The following is a 19,237-nucleotide window of genomic DNA, read 5'->3' as shown; positions in this document are numbered from 1 at the left end:
CTACAAGCGATAGTGACATTGGAGATGGAGATAACGACTTGAATCTTGACACCTGAACTGAGTGAAGTGTTAAGTGCAATCGAAGTGTCTAGGCGTTACATCAGTTCGAAAAGTTGTAGTGAAAATGCTTTGAATGCATTACCAAGTTTGCTAAAGGAGGTTTATATTCTTAATGCAAGAAAAGTGAAACAAGCCAAATTATATGATTTCTTTAAGGCCGGGCCAAGTTCAAAATAATATTTTCTGTCTTAATGTATTTATTATTTGCAAGGATTTATACATGTAGGTCTATTCCATTGGTTTTTCAGTAAATATGTGATGTATTGCGTAAGTCTGATTTCTAAGTAATTCTGAGTTACAAGTAGTTTTTTCTCTTCCCTTTGATATACGTATAAGTCAGGTTCAACTGTATATAGATTTGCGAGAATCATGTATTGCCACTGCCGAGTGTTTTTTGCGCTTTTTCTGTGGTATTGTTAATCTGTTTGGGTAATACCAGGTAAGTAGAATTGTGGCATGTTCGAATAATACATTTGATAACATAGTTGATGTGAAATGACGAACGCAGCATTTTATTAATTGCGGTCTTATTTCGCCCAGTACTTACATATACACTAGTGTCCAAAAGTTAAGCATAATCACTAAACGAGGCCATGCCGCCTGATAGGAACATCAGACGGATTGCTGAACAAACGGAAGCTGAATCACATACCATATGCCACACAACTTGTCCAAAAAACAGTGTCAGAAAGGTTCTGATAGCTAAGGTACACCTTTGACAACAACTTGGCAATGTCTTCCACTACAAAAGCAGTTGTTCACCAAGTTTGTTAAGCCCAGTATTGCCAAGAGCTCCTCATTGCTTGAAGTTGAGTGCAACTTGATTCAAAATCAAAGAAGTGGTGATGAGTTAGTTATTGGCATTCAGACTTCGAACATAGTGAATGATCTCCAGGATCAGATAAATCCCTTTTCTTTTGCACTGTCTGTGACTACATTATCAACAAGTTTCCACACAAGGATGATGTGTTAAAGCATGCTCAAGTTGCTAGGTTAGACAAAATTGAAGATGCACAGTATTCTTCCATTCGTTTTTTCTTGGAAAAATTTCCTATCATGTTATACAAGGAAGATAATGAAACTACAGATGAGGTGGTGAATAAGCTTCAGAGCCAGTTCACAGCTCTTCAGGTTGCAAATCAAGATGCTGCAAGTGATTCCAGTTGGGCACAAATATCAAGAATTCGTGGAACAATGGACTTCTTAAGTACTGTATAACCGAATTTCTAATGTTCTCTATTCTCACCATACCCAATAGCAATGCAGAATGTGAACGTGTTTTCAGCCTTGTGAAGAAAAATACAACAGAGTTTAGATCATCCATGTCCAATGAATCTCTGGAGTCTATTTCTATTTTGAAGACCAAGAGTTCGGGTACCTGTTATAACAAAATCTTTTCTCAAGATTTTTTGAAGGAAGCTAAAAGGCCACAACTATGACTTTAAAGTCGAACTAGTATGTGATTTACCGGGCGAGTTGGCCATGCGGTTAGGGGCGCGTGGCTGTGAGCTTGCGTCCGGGAGATAGTGGGTTCGAATCCCACTGTCGGCAGCCCTGAAGATGGTTTTCCGTAGTTCCCCATTTTCACATCAGGCAAATGCTGGGGCTGTACCTTAATTAAGGCCACGGCCGCATCCTTCCCACTCCTAGGCCTTTCCTATCCCTTCGTCGCCATAAGACCTATCTGTGACGGTGCGACGTAAAACAAATAGCAACAAAAAAGTATGTGATTTGCAGAGTGTATTATATTATTTCTTGCCTGTGTTGCGTTAAACAAGTTTGATTGTGTAAAGCCTTTCTCAATTATTCCATATCTGCTTAATTTGTCAAGGAAGTCCTGTTATGTATGCTCCAAACAATATTCACCACGCCTGCTGCTGTTTAACATGGATTTCTTCTTGATTGTGTTATGTTCATCTACAAATCATTGGCCTATGATGTAAGTAGATATGATTTCATTGAAATATCCTGTTTAAAGCATGGATTATTCTATTTTATAGCCCAGAAGTATTATTATTTTCGTCAGGCCGTGGTATGTAGAAATTCGTTAGATTTTTTTGTCGCACGTGAGTTTTAATGATAGCCCTTTTCAAAAGTTGACGGGTGTGCTTTCGTGATGAGTGCTATAATACTGGCGAAGTTCTGAAATTTACCAGTGATAATAAAGAGATCCGCGCAAGAGTTGGAAAAGGATGTAAATGGTGGATAAAATATATTTTATGGATTGATAAAAAATAAGATAAAAGAAAATAGTCCTACACAAAACAGGTGAAAGAAGAGAGCGGGAATGTAATGATAGACCCAGAGGAGATAGAGAATAGTTGGAAGGAGTACTTCGATAAAACTCCTGAATGTGAGAAATGATGCAGAAGAGAGTAGTGGTAAATGAGGATGATCCAGAAACGGAGAGTGATATTGCAACGACAGAGGTGGAAATGGCTGTTAAAGAAATTAAAAGAGGAAAAGCAGCAGGTAATGATGAAATATGTATGGAAATGATAAAGGCAACAGGACATATTAGTCTGCGTTGGTTATATAGGCTTTTAAGGTGTATATGGAAGAAAAAGCAAATTTCTGATGAATGGTGTAAATGTGCAATAATACCAGTATTTAAAAATATGATAGGAAAATAAGGTCAGCGGACACAAATATAGTCACCCTAGTGTGCACGCACAGATAGATCGTTAAGCCTGTACAGATGCCGCAGCGAACGAGTCCCGTGTTCAACTTCAACCGCATGCGCACTGCATCTGCGTGAGCAGAAGGCAGTAGCGATCAGTGAGACATGGATGTTTCAAGCGGACAGTGTACGTCAACACGGGTAGATGTAAGGATGACAGAGTGGCAAAAGGGGGCAATCGTGTTTGGCCGTGCCCAGGGCCATACGGTGCGTGAAGATGCTAGATTGATTGGTGTTTCTTAGTGGACTGTTCAACGTGTCTACAGACAGTTGTGTACTACACGTGGCCACGAAACACAACGTCAAAATTATGGTCGGAAAAAGATCCTGACTGAGAGGGACCGGAGACGCGTTTCACGACTTGTGAATCAAAACCGCTTCCTAACCCGGTAGGAATTTCTGCAGTCATTGAATGAAGGTCCATCCCAATCTGTTAGCGAGAGAACATTGCGACGGGAACTGATTGCAATGAACATTTGGAGTCGGTCACCTCGCAAGAGGCCATTGCTCACACAAGCAATAAAGTTGCGCGTTTTCAGTGGGCTAGAAATCATCGACCGCGGACGGTAGCTAACTGGCGGAACGTAATGTGGTCTGACGAATCATGTTTTCCCTGTATTCCAATGGCGTACGTCATGGAGTGCACCGAAGGCCAAATGAAGCAATACCGGGCGAGTTGGCCGTGCGGTTAGGGGCGCGCAGCTGTGAGTTAGCATCCGGGAGATAGTGGGTTCGAATCCCACTGTCAGCAGCCCTGAAGGTGGTTTTCCGTGCTTTCCCATTTTCACACCAGGCAAATGCTGGGGCTGTACCTTAATTAAGGCCACAGCCGCTTCCTTCCCTCTCCTTGCCCTTTCCTACCCCGTCGTCGCCATAAGACATATCTGTGTCGGTGCGACGTAAAGCCACTAGCAAAAAGAAGAAGAAGAAGAAGTATTTCATCCTGGATGTGTGCAAAGTCAGGTTCAAGCCGGAGGTCGGTCTGTGATGTTTTGGGGGTGTTTTTCGTATCATGGATTGGGCACCTGGACTTCATGTTTCTCCTCGACAACGGCAGACGCACTCAGCCAACAGCACGCGTAAACTGTTACGGCGCTTCCGGTGGTAGCTAATGGACCATCTTCCCTACAACCCCGACCAGGCACCCAGTGATTTCCGTCTCTTCGGACTATTGAAGAAGTACCTGGGCGGTAAGCGATTCAACGACGATACGGTCGTTCAGCATGCCGTCATGGCGTGACTTGACGGATTGGACGCATTTTTCCAATGCTGGCATCGGTGCCTTGGCGTACCGTTGAAACATGTGCCTGGACAAGAATAATGACTATGTTGAATAGTAATGTGTGTCGGTGCCTTATTACTGTATATCCTTATATCTGCCTATAAAATGTTCTCTGCGCGAGCTCTTGTTGCCATATTGTTTGATGCTACCTTGCAGTTTGGGTTCAGATAAACTCAATTCTCTGACTGAAGTAGCTCTTGGCCCTCCAAGTTCTGAAGATCACAAAGGAAAGAAACGATCTTCGATGGCAGTCATTAGTGTATGGATAGTCCTAGAACAGATACCTGGATAACTATTTTATGAGGAAACGTTTGACATTGGGATGTTTCATTGTAAAATGAACTGTATCCTCCTACACGATACGTAAATGCCTGTTTTAAGTTTCTCTTATTATTCCGACTAAAAAAGGAACAGAAGGAAGCATAGGCTACGTTAGAATGGTTGTAAGGTTCCCAAAAGAGAAAGGAAAAAGAAAAACAAAAAACAAAACAGAAACAGCACACCTTTTGGGAAGAAATTGTTGGTACTGTATACAGTGTTATAGTTGAAACAATACTGAACTATAGCGTCAGATATCATATTTAAAATGCACTCCTCTCCTATACTTTAGCCAGCTGTAGGGAATTTGTCTAACATTTCATCTCTTCGCTCTCTGGTTAAAAATGAAGACGTGGGAGACGGTACATTCATTCTTGTTACTTTTGTAGACTGGTAGACAGAGCAGAAGAATAAATTTCTCAGTTACTGAACGAGACGGGTGTGTACTGATATCTGATATGATTCTTCTTATTTTTCTACCACTTTTCCCACACTTGTGGGGTCGCGGGTGCGAACTGTGTCGCACTTGTGAATTCGGACCTGTTTTACGGCCGGATGCCCTTCCTGACGCCAACCCTATGTGGAGGGATGTATTTACTATTGCGTGTTTCTGTGGTGGTTGGTAGTGTGGTATGTTGTCTGAATATGAAGAGGAAAGTGTTGGGACAGACACAAACACCCAGTCCCCGAGCCAGAAGAATTAATCAGACGCGATTAAAATCGCCAACCTGGCCGGGAATCGAACCCGAAACCCTCTGAACCGAAGGCCTCAACGCTGACCATTCAGCCAAGGAGTGGACATTTCTGAGATGATTCCACGCGAAAAAATTGTTTTTATCACAAGTCTTTTTTTTTTTTTTTTGGAGGATGATTATCGCGCAACATCGTTAAGAATATCACAGACACAGTCTGGCCATTGTCATTTTGCTACTTGTAAAGCCGGGCTGAGTGGCTCAGACGGTTGAGGCGCTGGCCTGCTGACCCCAACTTGGCAGGTTCGATCCTGGCTCAGTCCGGTGGTATTTGAAGATGATCAAATACGTCAGCCTCGTGTCAGTAGATTTACTGGCACATAAAAAACTAATGCGGGACTAAATTCCGGCACCTCGGCGTCTCCGAAAACCGTAAAAGAGTAGTTAGTGGGACGTAAAACAAATAACATTATTATTATTATTATTATTATTATTATTATTATTATTATTATTATTATTATTATTATTATTATTATTATTATTATAGCTACTTGTACAAGCTAATCTTCTGTTGTGGAAACAAGAATCGAAATCCAGTACAAGAAATAGGGTACCTATTAAGTCTTGAGAATAATATGCTTGTTACGGTGTCAATCGTTTGGCTTGATATCCAACTTTTGTGTTCTAAGTTTTAATCGTTTTGTGTCAGTTCCCATTGAATTAGATAGTAATGTTTTAGGTTATTCTCTAATTGCAATTATATATTCTATTAAGTTCATTCTTGTTCTTCCTGGCCTTTTCCCCGATGTATTGGAGTTGGCACTTGGATTTAGTCCAGTTTTATGGTGGCGTGCCCTTCCTGACGTCTTGCGTCAACCCTGTGTAGAGTAAATTTTTTATTCAACATTATAAGTAATTGAGTAGAGTTAGAATTCGATTCTATTACTATAAATACTCTTCCATTAAAAATAAAACAAGGATTTTCAACATCTACTAATTTTACTGGTAAGGTGGTTGTAAAATATTCGAGAAACGCAGTAATGCAAAGTTACTCAAATTGTTCAGGTCTGAAATCTGAGACCTTGCTCCGTGCTATTAGTTGAAGGTAAGTCTTGTGTTGTCTTACCGCATGTAGGGTAGGGTACGTCGCAAAGATAATCTACTGGATTGCGTCATGGCGGCTAGTGTGTTGTGCGTGCCCTTGCTCGAGTTGAGTGTGTGCTGTTCACATGTTTCTGAAGATTAGCTTACTCGTCTCCTCAGATTGACGAGTATTGGTCAGTGTGATTCTGTGAGTAGGCTAATCTTGACAAGAAACTCTGATGGGTAAGTACAATTATTAAGTTCAGATATAAGTTTGCTCGTCACACAGTTGGTCGTTATTATTCTGTGAATATTCTCGGGTTGAAGTAGACTATACAAGAAATCCTTGGTGAAATATTGTAACTAACAAGTTACTGTGCTCCAGTTTATTTCATTGATGTTCACACTTTAAAAGGTCTTTGTTGACTTTAATTCAATTTTCTTGAGAGAGAGTGATATAGAGGACTTCTTTCTTCTCACCTTCTGTGCACGTGTCATTTATTTTTGTTTTTATTTTGAATTATAAGAATATCAGAAGTAATTTATCAAAATTTGAACATCCCTCCAACATCATGTTGTTGAAAACGTGTATGGCGTGTATTAAGTGTACACTACATCCAGCTGAAAATCCTACTACGAAATTTGTGTTGTCCATCAGAATTCAGTATTCCAAGCCTCCAACTGTTTTCGGTAACCATTCTCCGCCATCATCTATATAACATTTGAAGAACCATGCCAAATCCCAAATTCATTGCAAATTTATTCCTGAGCCTTGTGGTGGTTATTTCTATCTGGCACATTAGCAAACTCACCAGTAACTGAGAAGACAAAATACTGTGTAGTCGACATACTTTGTCCTCGGGGCAGCCTCATCATGGGGGAATTTGTATTAATAAATATAATAAATTTCACTTGAGAGTTATTGGACGTGGTTGTTGACCAGCGGGCACCGAAGAGAATCTTGTACTGATAGGCTGGAGCTTAGTTTCTCTCTTCTGTTTTTCATCTGCATCACTTCTTGGGCAACATTTGTTTTCTTTTCTCAATTGTGAAGTTTTCTCCATGGCTGAGTGATCGATTCAGAGGGCCCCGCGATCTATTCCTGGCCGTTCCGGAGATTTTAACTTCGTCTGGTTAATTCCTCTAGCTCGGGAGCGGCCGTTCCGGAGATTTTAACTTCGTCTGGTTAATTCCTCTAGCTCGGGAGCAGGGTGTTTATGTTCGTCTTAATACACATTCTACATACGACACATCACACTACAAACCATCGCAGAAACACGCAATAATGAATACATCCCTCCACATACGGTTGGTGTCAGGGAGGATATTTGGTGTAAAACTGGGCTAAATCCGCACAAAATGCTGACCCTGGATAAATGAGAAAAGGCCGGGGAAAAGAAGAATATTCGAGCAGTTGTGTTACTGTTTATTAATTTTAGGAATTCGTGTTTCAGGAAAAGATGTACTAAAAACAGTGTTTACTAACAAGTTCTTATAAAAGTTCTCTGTCCTGCTAAGACCCCCCAAAAAGTTTGTATGTTGCAGAGGAGTCGAAATTTTGTCCTAATATTCTTAACCGATAGAAAAACTGCCACTCGGATCTATCGCATTTAAAGACCCTTAATTACCATCGACGTAGTCAGATACCGAACCATGATCTCGGGAACAGAAAGCCAGTGCCTAACCAACTGCGCAGCCTAGGCTGTCTTTAACGGTTTCGTTATACGTGTATTTCTTGGAGAAGTATAGCTGTTCAGTGTATGCACCACACAGTATTATTTCGTGTAAGGATAAGGCGAGTGACTGGTCAGTTAGTAGTGCACACATATAATGTAAGTGAAGATGGAAATTAATATGTAAGTATATACATTTGACATCTTTTAAACAGATTTGGTACACGCTGGATGCCATCTCTTATACTGAAATTGTCGTTTGGTGGATTTTAATCTTTTATTTTTGCCATCGTGTGAATATTTTCTTCGTTATATTTTTTCCCTTGAGATTAGGTACCCCAAAGAAAAAAAATTATCTTCGGTTTATCCCGGGCAATCTAGTCAGGGTAGTATTGAACATAAGAATATTCTGTAACTAACTGGTAAACGAGTCTATATTCTTGTCCAATGACTCACAAGCAGCCACGGCTGATTACACGGTTATAAAATACTTCATTAAGTGCAGGAGGCAAACTTCTAGCAGAGTGAGTTGTTGCTCCATAGCGCTCCGTCTTCGGTGAGTTCCTTGGGGGCGGGGGAAAGATGAATAATATTTTACATATCCAAAAGAAGTAAAAGTTTCATAGAAGGAAATTGTCCATATACTTCGCACACCAAACACCCACTTTTAAGTCATGCTGCAGCAATTGAAGGATAATGCCATTTTTTTTTCTAAGCTCCATTGTCTGTTTTTGAGTGTTAGCCACCCAGGTGAAAGGAGGTTTCGTCCGAAAAAGAATATCGGTAATAGATGGATATCGTTGTGGATACCCTGCAAACATCAGTTGAAAAAGTGTATCCGGGGCCTACTTACGTAATTTAGTGCACACTTGTTCTGTACAGTTTGAGCGTGAATAACTCTGTTGCTTTCCACGCTGACTACTGCTGCCTGCTGGACTAATTAACTTCCTGATTTCACTATTATTCGAGTGGAAAGCAATCTCGTACATTTCCTCTTGTTTTTATTATTCTTAGAAAACTTTGTCTCGCTTATTTTAATTAAACCGGGCGAATTAGCCGTGCGGTTAGGGGCGCGCAACTGTGAGCTTGCATCCGGTAGATAGTGGGTTCGAACCCCACTGTCGGCAGCCCTGTAGATGGTTTTCCGTGGTTTCCCATTTTCACACCAGGCAAATGTTGTACCTTAATTAAGGCCACGGCCGCTTCCTTCCCATTCCTAGGCATTTCCTATCCCATCGTCGCCATAAGACCTGTATGTGTCGGTGCGAGGTAAAGCCAATTGTAAAAAAGAAAAAAGAATGTTGATTTATTTTGCAGGCTGTACACCGCCATATTATTTTGCGACGAGATAGTTTAGGCACCATCATACTAAGTATTAAATATATATTAACAAGATATATATATTAAATACATTATATACAATTTTCCTGTGGCGCTGGCCTTCTAACCCCAACTTGGCAGGTTCGATCCTGGCTCAATCCGGTGGTATTTGAAGGTGCTGAAATACGTCATCTTCGTGTCGGTGGATTTACTGGCACACGTGAAAGAACTCCTGCGGGACTAAATTCCGGCACCTCGGCGGCTCCGAAAACCGTAAAAGAAGTTAGTGGGAAGTAAAGCCAATAACATTATTATTGTTTATTATTCTTTCTTTCTTTCTTTCTTTCTTTCTTTCTTTCTTTCTTTCTTTCTTTCTTTCTTTCTTTCTTTCTTTTTGGCCAACTGTAGACCACGTTAATTCGCTTTCAGCTGCTTCTGGGCTTTGATCTGCGCCCAGTAATCCTTCATTCATTCACTCTGCAACCTTCTTCTCTCTTCCGTCCATGGTGTTTGGGTCCGCAAATTAACTTTTTCTTGGAAACTCTTTGTGTTCTTTATTTTCGACTTGTAAGTTTCCCTGTGACTTATTTCCGACCCTTGTATTCGCATTTCCGTCAGGTCCTTCTTAATTTCCTGATGTCAGCGTACGACAGCTTTTCTGGTCTCGACAAACCTTACTATCTGGTTGGTCAGTCTTCCCGGGTCCATTCTGTGCGATGTGTCCAAAGAACATGGCACTCCTCTTCCGGATGGTGTCTGAGATCTTTTCTATCTCGCGGTACAGTACTTGGTTTGCTTTCTTTCTGTATTATCCAACTTCTGTTCTTTGGGCTCCCAGTATCTTCCTTAGAATTTTTCGCTCCACCAGTTCTTCTTGACCAATCCTACCTTTATCAGGTTCAAACATACAGCTGCATGTAAGACTTCTGGACGGATCACTGTCTGTTAATGTCTGAGTTTTGCATTGATGGAGATCTTTTTGTTATAGGTGTTCATACTTAGCTTGTATGCCAAGTTCATTTTGTTGATTCTCGATATCAGTGCCTCTTTCTCTGACAGGTTGTTATCTATCCACTCTCCCAGATATTTAAATTTCTCTATTTTCCGAATCCTCCCTCCCTCCCTCCATCCACTGTCATCCCCCTGGGTGCTGCTTCGATATTGGTCATGTACTGTGTCTTCTCGAAGGAGATCCGTAAGCCTGCCTTACTTACTTGTTCCTGGAGCTGGGCAGTATGGTTCCGTGCCTCCTCTATTGACTCTGACAGAATCACAATGTCATCCGCAAAGGCTAGGCAGTCGACTACAGTCCCTCTATTCTTATATCCCATTCGTATACCACCTGTTTCTTGTATTTTCTTGCGCCACTCTCCAATGACCTTTTCAAGAACACAGTTGAATAGAAGGGGAGAAAGTCCATCTCCCTGTCTGACCCCTGTTTTAATCCTAAAGGATTCTGATAGTATCCCCTGAACGTGACCTTGGATGTTGTGTCAGTCACAGTCTGTTTAATGAGCTCCCTGGTCTTCCTATCCATACCCTTTTCTTCTAGGATACGGATCAGTGTTTCTCTATCTACCGAATCGTAGGCCTTCTTGAAGTCCACAAATGTGAGCACGAATTTCTTGTTCCTCTGTTTCTGGTATGCTGTGATCAACTTCAGGTTCAGGATCTGTTCCGCACAAGCCCCGCCCTTTCTAAACCCTCCTTGATACTCACCAATTTGCGGTTCCAATTGTTTTTTCTGCTCTATCTAGCAGTGCCTTTGAAAATATCTTATATGTATCTGGTAGTAGCGATATTCCCCTGTAATTATTGACGTCTGCCTTATCTCCTTTCTTGTGAAGAGGGTGTATTAACGCTGATGTCCACCCATCTGGCAGCTTCTCTTCTTCCGAGATATTGTGTGGGATTCTTCTCAGTTCAACGATCGCTCTGTTGTCAGCATATTTCCAAAGTTCTGCAACAATCCCATCTTCTCCAGGTGCTTTGTTGTTCAATCAATCAATCAATCAATCAATCAATCAATCAATCAATCAATCACTACTGATCTGCATTTAGGGCAGTCGCCCAGGTGGCAGATTCCCTATCTGTTGTTTTCCTACCCTTTTCCTAAATGATTTCAAAGAAATTGGAAATTTATTGAACATCTCCCTTGGTAAGTTATTCCAATCCCTAACTCCCCTTCCTATAAACGAATATTTGCCCCAATTTGTCCTCTTGAATTCTAACTTTATCTTCATATTTTGATCTTTCCTACTTTTAAAGACACCACTCAAACTTATTCGTCTACTGATGCCATTCCACGCCATCTCTCCGCTGGCAGCTCGGAACATACCTCTTAGTCGAGCAGCTCCTCTCCTTTCTCCCAAGTCTTCCCAGCCCAAACATTGCAACATATCTGTAACGCTAAGTTTTTGTCGGAAATCGCCCAGAACAAATTGAGCTGCTTTGCTTTGAATTTTTTCCAGTTCTTGAATCAAGTAATCCTGGTGAGGGTCCCATACACTGGAACCATACTCTAGTTGGCGTCTTACCAGAGACTTACATGCCCGCTCATTGGCATCCTTACTACAACCCCTAAATACCCCACGTGCAGAGATCTGTACCCTTTATTTACAATCATATTTATGTGATGACCCCAGTGAAGATCTCTCCTTATAATAACGCCTAGGTACTTACAATGATCCCCAAAGGGAACTTTCACCCCATCAACGCAGTAATTAAAACTGAGAGGACTTTTCCTATTTGTGAAACTCACAACCTGACTTATAACCCCGTTTATCATCATACCATTGCCTACTGTCCATCTCACAACATTATCGAGGTCACGTTGCAGTTGCTCACAATCTTGTAACTTATTTACTACTCTGTACAGAATAACATCACCTGCAAAAATCCTTATCTCTGATTCCACTTCTTTACACATATCATTGATATACATAAGAAAACAGAAATGTCCAAAAATACTTCCTTGAGGTTTCCCCTCTTAATTATTACAGGGGCAGATAAAGCTTAGCCTACTCTAATTCTCTGAGTTCTGTTTTCTAGAAACTTAGCCACCCATTCAGTCACTCTTTTGTCAAGTCCAATTGCATTCATTTTTGCCAGTAGTCTCCCATGATCTACCCTATCAAATGCCTTAGATAGGTCAATTGCGATACAGTCCATTTGACCTCCTGAATCCAGGATATCTGCTATATCTTGCTGGGAACCTACAAGTTGAGCTTCAGTGGAATAACCTCTCCTAAACTCAAACTGCCTTCTATCAAACCAGTTATTAATTTCGCAAGCATTTCTCATATAATCAGAAAGAATGCTTTCCCAAAGCTTACATGCAATGCATGTCAAACTGACTGGCCTGTAATTTTCAGCTTCATGTCTATCACCCTTTCCTTTATACACAAGGGCTACTGTAGCAACTCTCCATCCATTTGGTGAAGTTCCTTCATGCAAACAATAATCAAATAAGTACTTCAGATATGCTACTATATCCCAACCCATTGTCTTTAGTATATCTCCCGAAACCTTATCAATTACAGCTGCTTTTTTTGTTTTCAACTTTTGTAGCTTACTGTAAATGCCATTGTTGTCATAGATAAATTGTAATACTTCCTTAGCATTAGTCACCTCATCTATCTGGACATTATCCTTGTAAACAACAATCTTTACATACTGCTGAATGAATACTTCTGCCTTTTGAAGATCCTCGCATACACACTCCCCTTGTTCATTAATGATTCCTGGAGTATCTTTCTTGGAACCTGTTTGTGCCTTAAAGTACCTGTACATACTCTTCCATTTTTCACTAAAATTTGTATGAGCACGAATTATGCTTGCCATCATGTTATCCTTAGCTGAATTCATTGCTAGATTCGATTTCCTAGTAACTTCCTTCAATTTCTCCTTACTTCCACAGCCATTTCTAACTCTATTTCTTTCCAACCTGCACCTCCTCCTTAGTCTCTTTACTTCTCTGTTATAATATATTGGATCTTTACCATTCCTTACCACCTTTAAAAGTACGAACCTATTTTCACATTCCCCAACATTTGCTTTAAACCCATGCCAGAGTCTGTTTACATTTTTATTTATCGTTTTCCACCGATCATAGTTACTTTTTTTTAAACTCCTTCATGATTGTTTTATCAGCCATATGGTACTGCCTAATAGTCCTAATTTGAATATCTTCTTTTCTTTCATATTTATTTTTAACTACTACAAAAACAGCTTCGTGATCACTAATACCATCTATTACTTCGGTTTCTCTATAGAGCTCATCTGGTTTTACCAGCACCACATCCAGTATATTCTTCCCTCTAGTTGGTTCCATCACTTTCTGAATCATCTGTCTTTCCCATATTATCTTATTTGACATTTTTGGTAAATTGAGATCACCCGCTACAATCACGTTCCTTTAGTTTTCGTTTCCCACATAGATGATTATCTTATCAAATAATTCTGAATCAGCGTCTGCGCTACCCCTTCCCGGTCTGTACACTCCAAAGACATGAAGTTGCCTATTATCCTTAGAGATGAGCCTTACACCTAGAATTTCATGTTTGTCATCTTTAACTAGTTCGTAGGTTACAAATTCTTCATTCACCGGAATGAATACTCCCTTTCCTGCCACTCCTATCCTATCTCTTCGATACACACTCCAGTTCTTTAAGGTCTTGATGATTCTCGAGAATTCGTCCACAGTCAGAGAGTCCGAGAGTCTGGGTTTGGTTCCTTGTGACTAGTCGAATTTCTGAGACGGTGGCTCAAAATTGAGGAGTTTTGCGAAGTAGTCTGCCAGAATCTGGCAATTCTCTACATGACTGTGAGCGACCCGTATTCTGTTCTGCCTCACGATACACTAGCAGCATATCATGGTATTCATGGTTTTCATACACTGGCATTATTCAAATACTTCTACTACTATGACGTAAATCGCGTACGACTAGTACGGACGATAATTCGCCCATCTGACAGCTGTTATTCAGGTGAAGGTCAGGCAGGCAGCTCATACCTTTAGTCTGGTTTCATGGAGGGGCCGTGATCCCGTCTAATCACATCCCCGTCGCTAGGAGCAGCAGACGTAATGAACCCAAACCATGTGCTGGGAAGGACTGAGGAACTACCGAACTGCGTTCAAGGTCAATGTCTAGCATTTTAACAAGCACGTCTTCCGTGTGTTGTGTTCATCTTTCGCCACGTACAAGGCACTCGCGCACTGAACTCTCGATTTATAATTTTTGTTACTGGTACTTCAATTTTTCTCCTCGGATTTATGACAGTATCGAACTATCGAAACTCAAAATCGATTCTGTACTGTACTCCCAAGTCAGTACGAAGCAGAAATGGCGTAACATCTGACATACCAAAGTGAAACTCGTAGCAGTTGCTCAAAGTGACCACCCTGGGGTAGTGGTTTCACTTCTCCGAATCCAGTTGCGACGCATCCGAGCCAAGACCAAAGGGTTGTTCAGAATATCCTCTGCTGCTTAAAAATACGTTCACGGAGATCATCCGGAAGTGGTTACTTCAGTTCGATATACTTTGTTTTTAATGTCCCCCCATACATAAAATTCCACTGGAATAATGTCTGGAAATCTGGCTGGCCGATTGATGATCGTCCTGTTCACCGTTGAGGAAATGTCTGCACCGTCGTGCAATCCACGTGGTTCTGCGTAGTCGAAGAGAAGCGTCCTCTGAAAACTCAAATAACGTACTGTGTCTATGGGCAAGATGAATATAAAGATGATTATTCCAAGTAACCGACCTCCTACTACACCCATCCAGATATTCATTCAGAACCGGTGTTGGAAGTTGCCTTGTCCTACTGAGTGGGGATGTTTCACAGCCCATGTGTGGGATATAGTGGGTTCGAACCCCTCTGCCGGCAGCCCTAAAGATGGTTTTCCGTAGTTTCCCATTTTCACACCAGGCAAATGTTGGGTCTGTACCTTCATGAAGGCCACGGTCGCTTCCGTCCCGATCCTAGTCCTTTCCTGTCCCATCGTCGCTATAAGGAAAGCTACAGCGATCAAATATGCGAGTAAGATGATTGGTACCGGTCTGAGTGTCTCAGACGGTTGAGGCGCTGACCTTCCGACCCCCAACTTGGCAGATTCGATCTTGGCTCAGTCCGATGGTATTTGAAGGTGCTCAAATACGTCATCCCGCATCGTAGATATACAGGCAGATAAAAGAACTAATGCGGTATTAAATTTCGGCACTTCGGCGTCTCAGAAAACATTAAAAATAGCGGGACAAAATAACGCTAATAAAAAGATGATTGGTCCAAGTAACCGGTGCTGGAAGTAGCCTTGACATGCTGAGAGGGGATGTCCACAGCCCATGAGTGAGTTATGCACATATTAAACACTCCTTGTCGTGTAAAAATGGTCTCGTGTGTCACTGATACACTTGACAGAAATTCTGGATTGCGTGCTTGATCAATTAACCAGCGTCAGGAATCCACTCTTAAATCATCACCGAGCTTGATAGCAGAAGTCGCCAAAGTTCGGCCAGTATCCATTGTTCGGGATATAATGAGTCCGAACCCCTCTGTCAGCAGCCCTGAAGATGGTTTACCGTGGTTGCCCATTTTCACATAGGCAAATGCTGGGGCTGTACCTTAATTAAGACCATGGTTGCTTCCTTCCCGATCCTAGCCCTTTCCTGTCCCGTCATCGCCGTAAGACCTATCTGTGTCGTGGCGACATACTAGTAAGGAAACTAGTTAAAAAAAAAAGAAATTGGTAATCAGCTGGTGAAAGACCCGTTGAATGTGGTCAGGATGCATTGGCTCTTTGTGCAGTGTCCTACGTATGGTCCAACTTGGTACGCCAACGGCATGTGTTATACTATGCGTACGGCGCCCGGGATCATCGTTTACCATTGTCAGGATGTCTTCTTCCGTATCTAGGATTCCACGTGGCCGTTCAGGCCCTCGCTTTTCCTAGTGTGGTGTAACACAACCTGTATCGCGAACACGCTGCACTACAGCAAATATCGTTGCATGATTCGGCACCCATCTATTGGGAAACCTTTCCCGATAGATTCGCGGAGCGCGACCCGTATTCTGTTCTGCCTTTCGATACTCTAGCAGCATATCATGGTATTCGTGGTTTTCATACACTGGCATTATTCAAATACTACTTCTATTACTACTACTACTACTACTACTACTGCTACTACTATGACGTAAATCGCGTACGACTAGTACGGACGATAATTCGCCACTCTGACAGCTGTTATTCAGATGAAGGTCAGGCAGGCAGCTCATACCTTTAGTCTGGTTTCATGGAGGGGCCGGGAATCCGTCTAACCACACCCCCGTCACTAGGAACAGCAGACAACCGAACCGGCACGTGGAACTTCTAATGTTTTCGTCGAACTGCTTATGTTGAATGTTCTCTCACAGTGTGATTTCAATATCGTGGATTTTAGGGAGAACTACTCGACGTATGCAGAAATACTCCGGACTTCATTTCTTCATTTTGTTATAATGCACGACATAACTTTAAAACGAAACCTATAGGCTGTCCGGTTAGTCTGCTAAACATCTCTAAATACCACAAGGAAAACACTTCTCCCGCTAATCCACACACATTTTACTATGCGATTTGCGCGTATTTAAGCTCTTACTGACCTGGAGCATCTTGTGTTCGCGGCTGCTTAGTTATACCCCACCCACCCTGTATGTGGCCATCAGCCCCATGCTCTAGTGAGTGTGAAAATGGCCTGACATTCTGTGATGGTGTGGGGTCTGTACGATTGTGCGGTATTATAATTATTCGAGCGTAAGGTTGGGATACGCTCCGAGACGTGAAATACGGTACGATCACCGTTTTGCATTACGAGAAGTCAGGAGGAAGGAGGCAAAATTGTGTTGACGTGTACGTAAACAAAGTTTCTTACGTAAGCGAAAGAATGCATGGTACAGGATGTCCAAATGAGTAGTATCGGAATTAAATTGTCAAAGCACATCGAACGTTTTGCTTCATACCAATAAGGGACATGTTATAAAAATAAATTAAACGTACCTTCATTTCGTGCTCCCAAACGAAAAGAACGTGTGCAATGGTAAAATAAAGCATTATAACTTACTGCCGCTTTTGCAGTGCTTATTAAACGTATCAAAATAAAAGTTGCCAGGCTGAGTGGCTCAGAGGGTTCAAGCGCTGGTTTCATGAACTTAACAGGCTTAACTGGCTCAGTCCGGTGGTATTTGAAGGTGCACAAATACGTCCCCTTCTAATCGGTAGATTTTCAGGCACGTTAAAGAATACCTGCGGGTAAAATTCCGGCACAGCACGTCTCCATTGGGACGTAAACATTATTATTATTATTATTATTATTATTATTATTATTATTATTAAAACTGTGTTAGTCTATTACCACTAACTATTATGGGAATACAAGTTAATCGCCACACTCAAACCTCGTAGCTCGTAATCTGTCAGAAAACACGAAAGAAAATAGTGAACTGTCAACAATTACAAATTATTATTAATCTTATGATTCGGGACTTGTCTACGAAATTAATGAAACATGTACTTACAAATTGTTTTACGTCGCACCGACACAGATAGGTTTTATGGCGACGACGGGATAGGAAAGTGGTAGGAGTGAGAAGGAAGCGGCCGTGGCCTTAAGTTAGGTCCATCCTAGCATTTGCATGGATGAGGAGTGGGAAACCGCGGTAAACGACTTCCAGGATAGCTGAGGTGGGAATCGAACCCACCTCTACTCAGATGACCTCCCGAGGCTGAGGGTTCCCCGTCCAGCCCACGTACCACATTTCAAATTTCGTGGCAGAGCCGGGAATCGAACCCGGGCCTCCGGGGGTGGCAGGTAATCACACTAACCACTACACCACAGAGGCGGACGCATATAAATTCTAACGAATAAAACTTACGACATGTTCAAGCGACAAGGACGAATAATGATTTAAAATATTGCAATTAGCTCTAAAACAAGGGAGACCGCACCAAATAAACAAATTATTGAAAAAATAAAAGAAAAGGGATGCATCAGTAAAATAAAAATGTGTTAACCAAGGTTGGACTCGAATTCGAAACTTCCAGTTCCCAACGCCAATGCACTAGTGACTACGCCGCGGAGACAAACCGGAAGTATTTACGGAAATAAGACTACACAAGTTTGAGAATAGATTTTAAACCACATGGCGACCTTCTCTTGTCAGTACAGTTTAATGCATTTGTAAATTGGCATGCCATAACATGTCAGTAATGTACAGTTTAATTGTACAGTACATGTGTATGTATATATTTGCAGTAACTTACCTTACGAGCCAAAACAACATGCTATTGAATACTTCGTGAAGAACTCTTTTCTTCCTTTTGGCACCTCGATTCTCTCTAATTGTATATTATTTTGTGTTTGGATGTGCAGATTCTGCTCCGGAGCCCAATATGGAGGGCGACCAACCACAGCAGCAGCAGCAACAGGTCCCCGTCGTGAATTTCGTTGTGGGTGATGAGTCCCAGGATGAGTACATGGCTGACGGCGAGAGTGAAGGACTGAAACTTGATGAGGCGAGTGATTTGTTTCCAGAGAACGGAGCCCTTACGCCTACCCGTGAGAATAGTTCAAGTTCCAGTCTTACCAGCATGTTCGCACTCGCCGAGAAACGTAAACGACTCAGGTCAGTGGATCACTCTTCTTTTATTGATAGCACTACTGTACATCTTAGGTTATACCAAACCGGGCGAGTTGGCCGTGCGCGTAGAGGCGTGCGGCTGTGAGCTTGTATCCGGGAGATAGTAGGTTCGAATCCCACTATCGGCAGCCCTGAAGATGGTTTTCCGTGGTTTCCCATTTTCACGCCAGGCAAATGCTGGGGCTGTACCTTAATTAAGGCCACGGCCGATTCCTTCCAACTCCTAGGCCTTTCCTATCCCATCGTCGCCATAAGACCTATCTGTGTCGGTGCGACGTAAAGCAAATAGAAAAAAATAGGTTATACCAAAGGGTCTTATGGAAGAAGAGGAAATTCAAGAGGACAAATTGGGGCAAATATTCATTTATAGAGAGGAATTAGGCAGTGGAATAATATATCAAGGAAAATGTTCGATACATTTTCAAGTTATTTGAAATAATTTAAGAAAACAAC

At 41.7% G+C, this 19,237-nt stretch overlaps 1 protein-coding gene across 2 annotated transcripts in view; it reads left to right on the top strand.

The window, feature by feature from the left end:
• The window catches only part of ACC (acetyl-CoA carboxylase), a 391,497-nt gene that overhangs the window by 66,118 nt on the left and 306,142 nt on the right, over nt 1-19,237 (top strand). Inside the window, exons 1-2 of one of the 2 annotated variants that reach the window (XM_067135321.2) lie at nt 6,248-6,358; nt 18,517-18,769. In XM_067135321.2, the coding sequence (XP_066991422.2) occupies nt 6,355-6,358; nt 18,517-18,769 (257 nt within the window). In that variant the 5' untranslated portion in view covers nt 6,248-6,354. Of the gene's footprint in view, nt 1-6,247; nt 6,359-18,516; nt 18,770-19,237 lie in introns of those variants that run through there. The other variant, XM_067135322.2, reaches the window with a different exon arrangement.

Source organism: Anabrus simplex, chromosome 1 (assembly GCF_040414725.1).
Source record: "Anabrus simplex isolate iqAnaSimp1 chromosome 1, ASM4041472v1, whole genome shotgun sequence".
Lineage (NCBI taxonomy): Eukaryota > Metazoa > Arthropoda > Insecta > Orthoptera > Tettigoniidae > Anabrus > Anabrus simplex.
The sequence above is the reverse complement of the archived record's forward strand: the minus strand, read 5'-3'. Positions and strand labels throughout refer to the sequence as shown.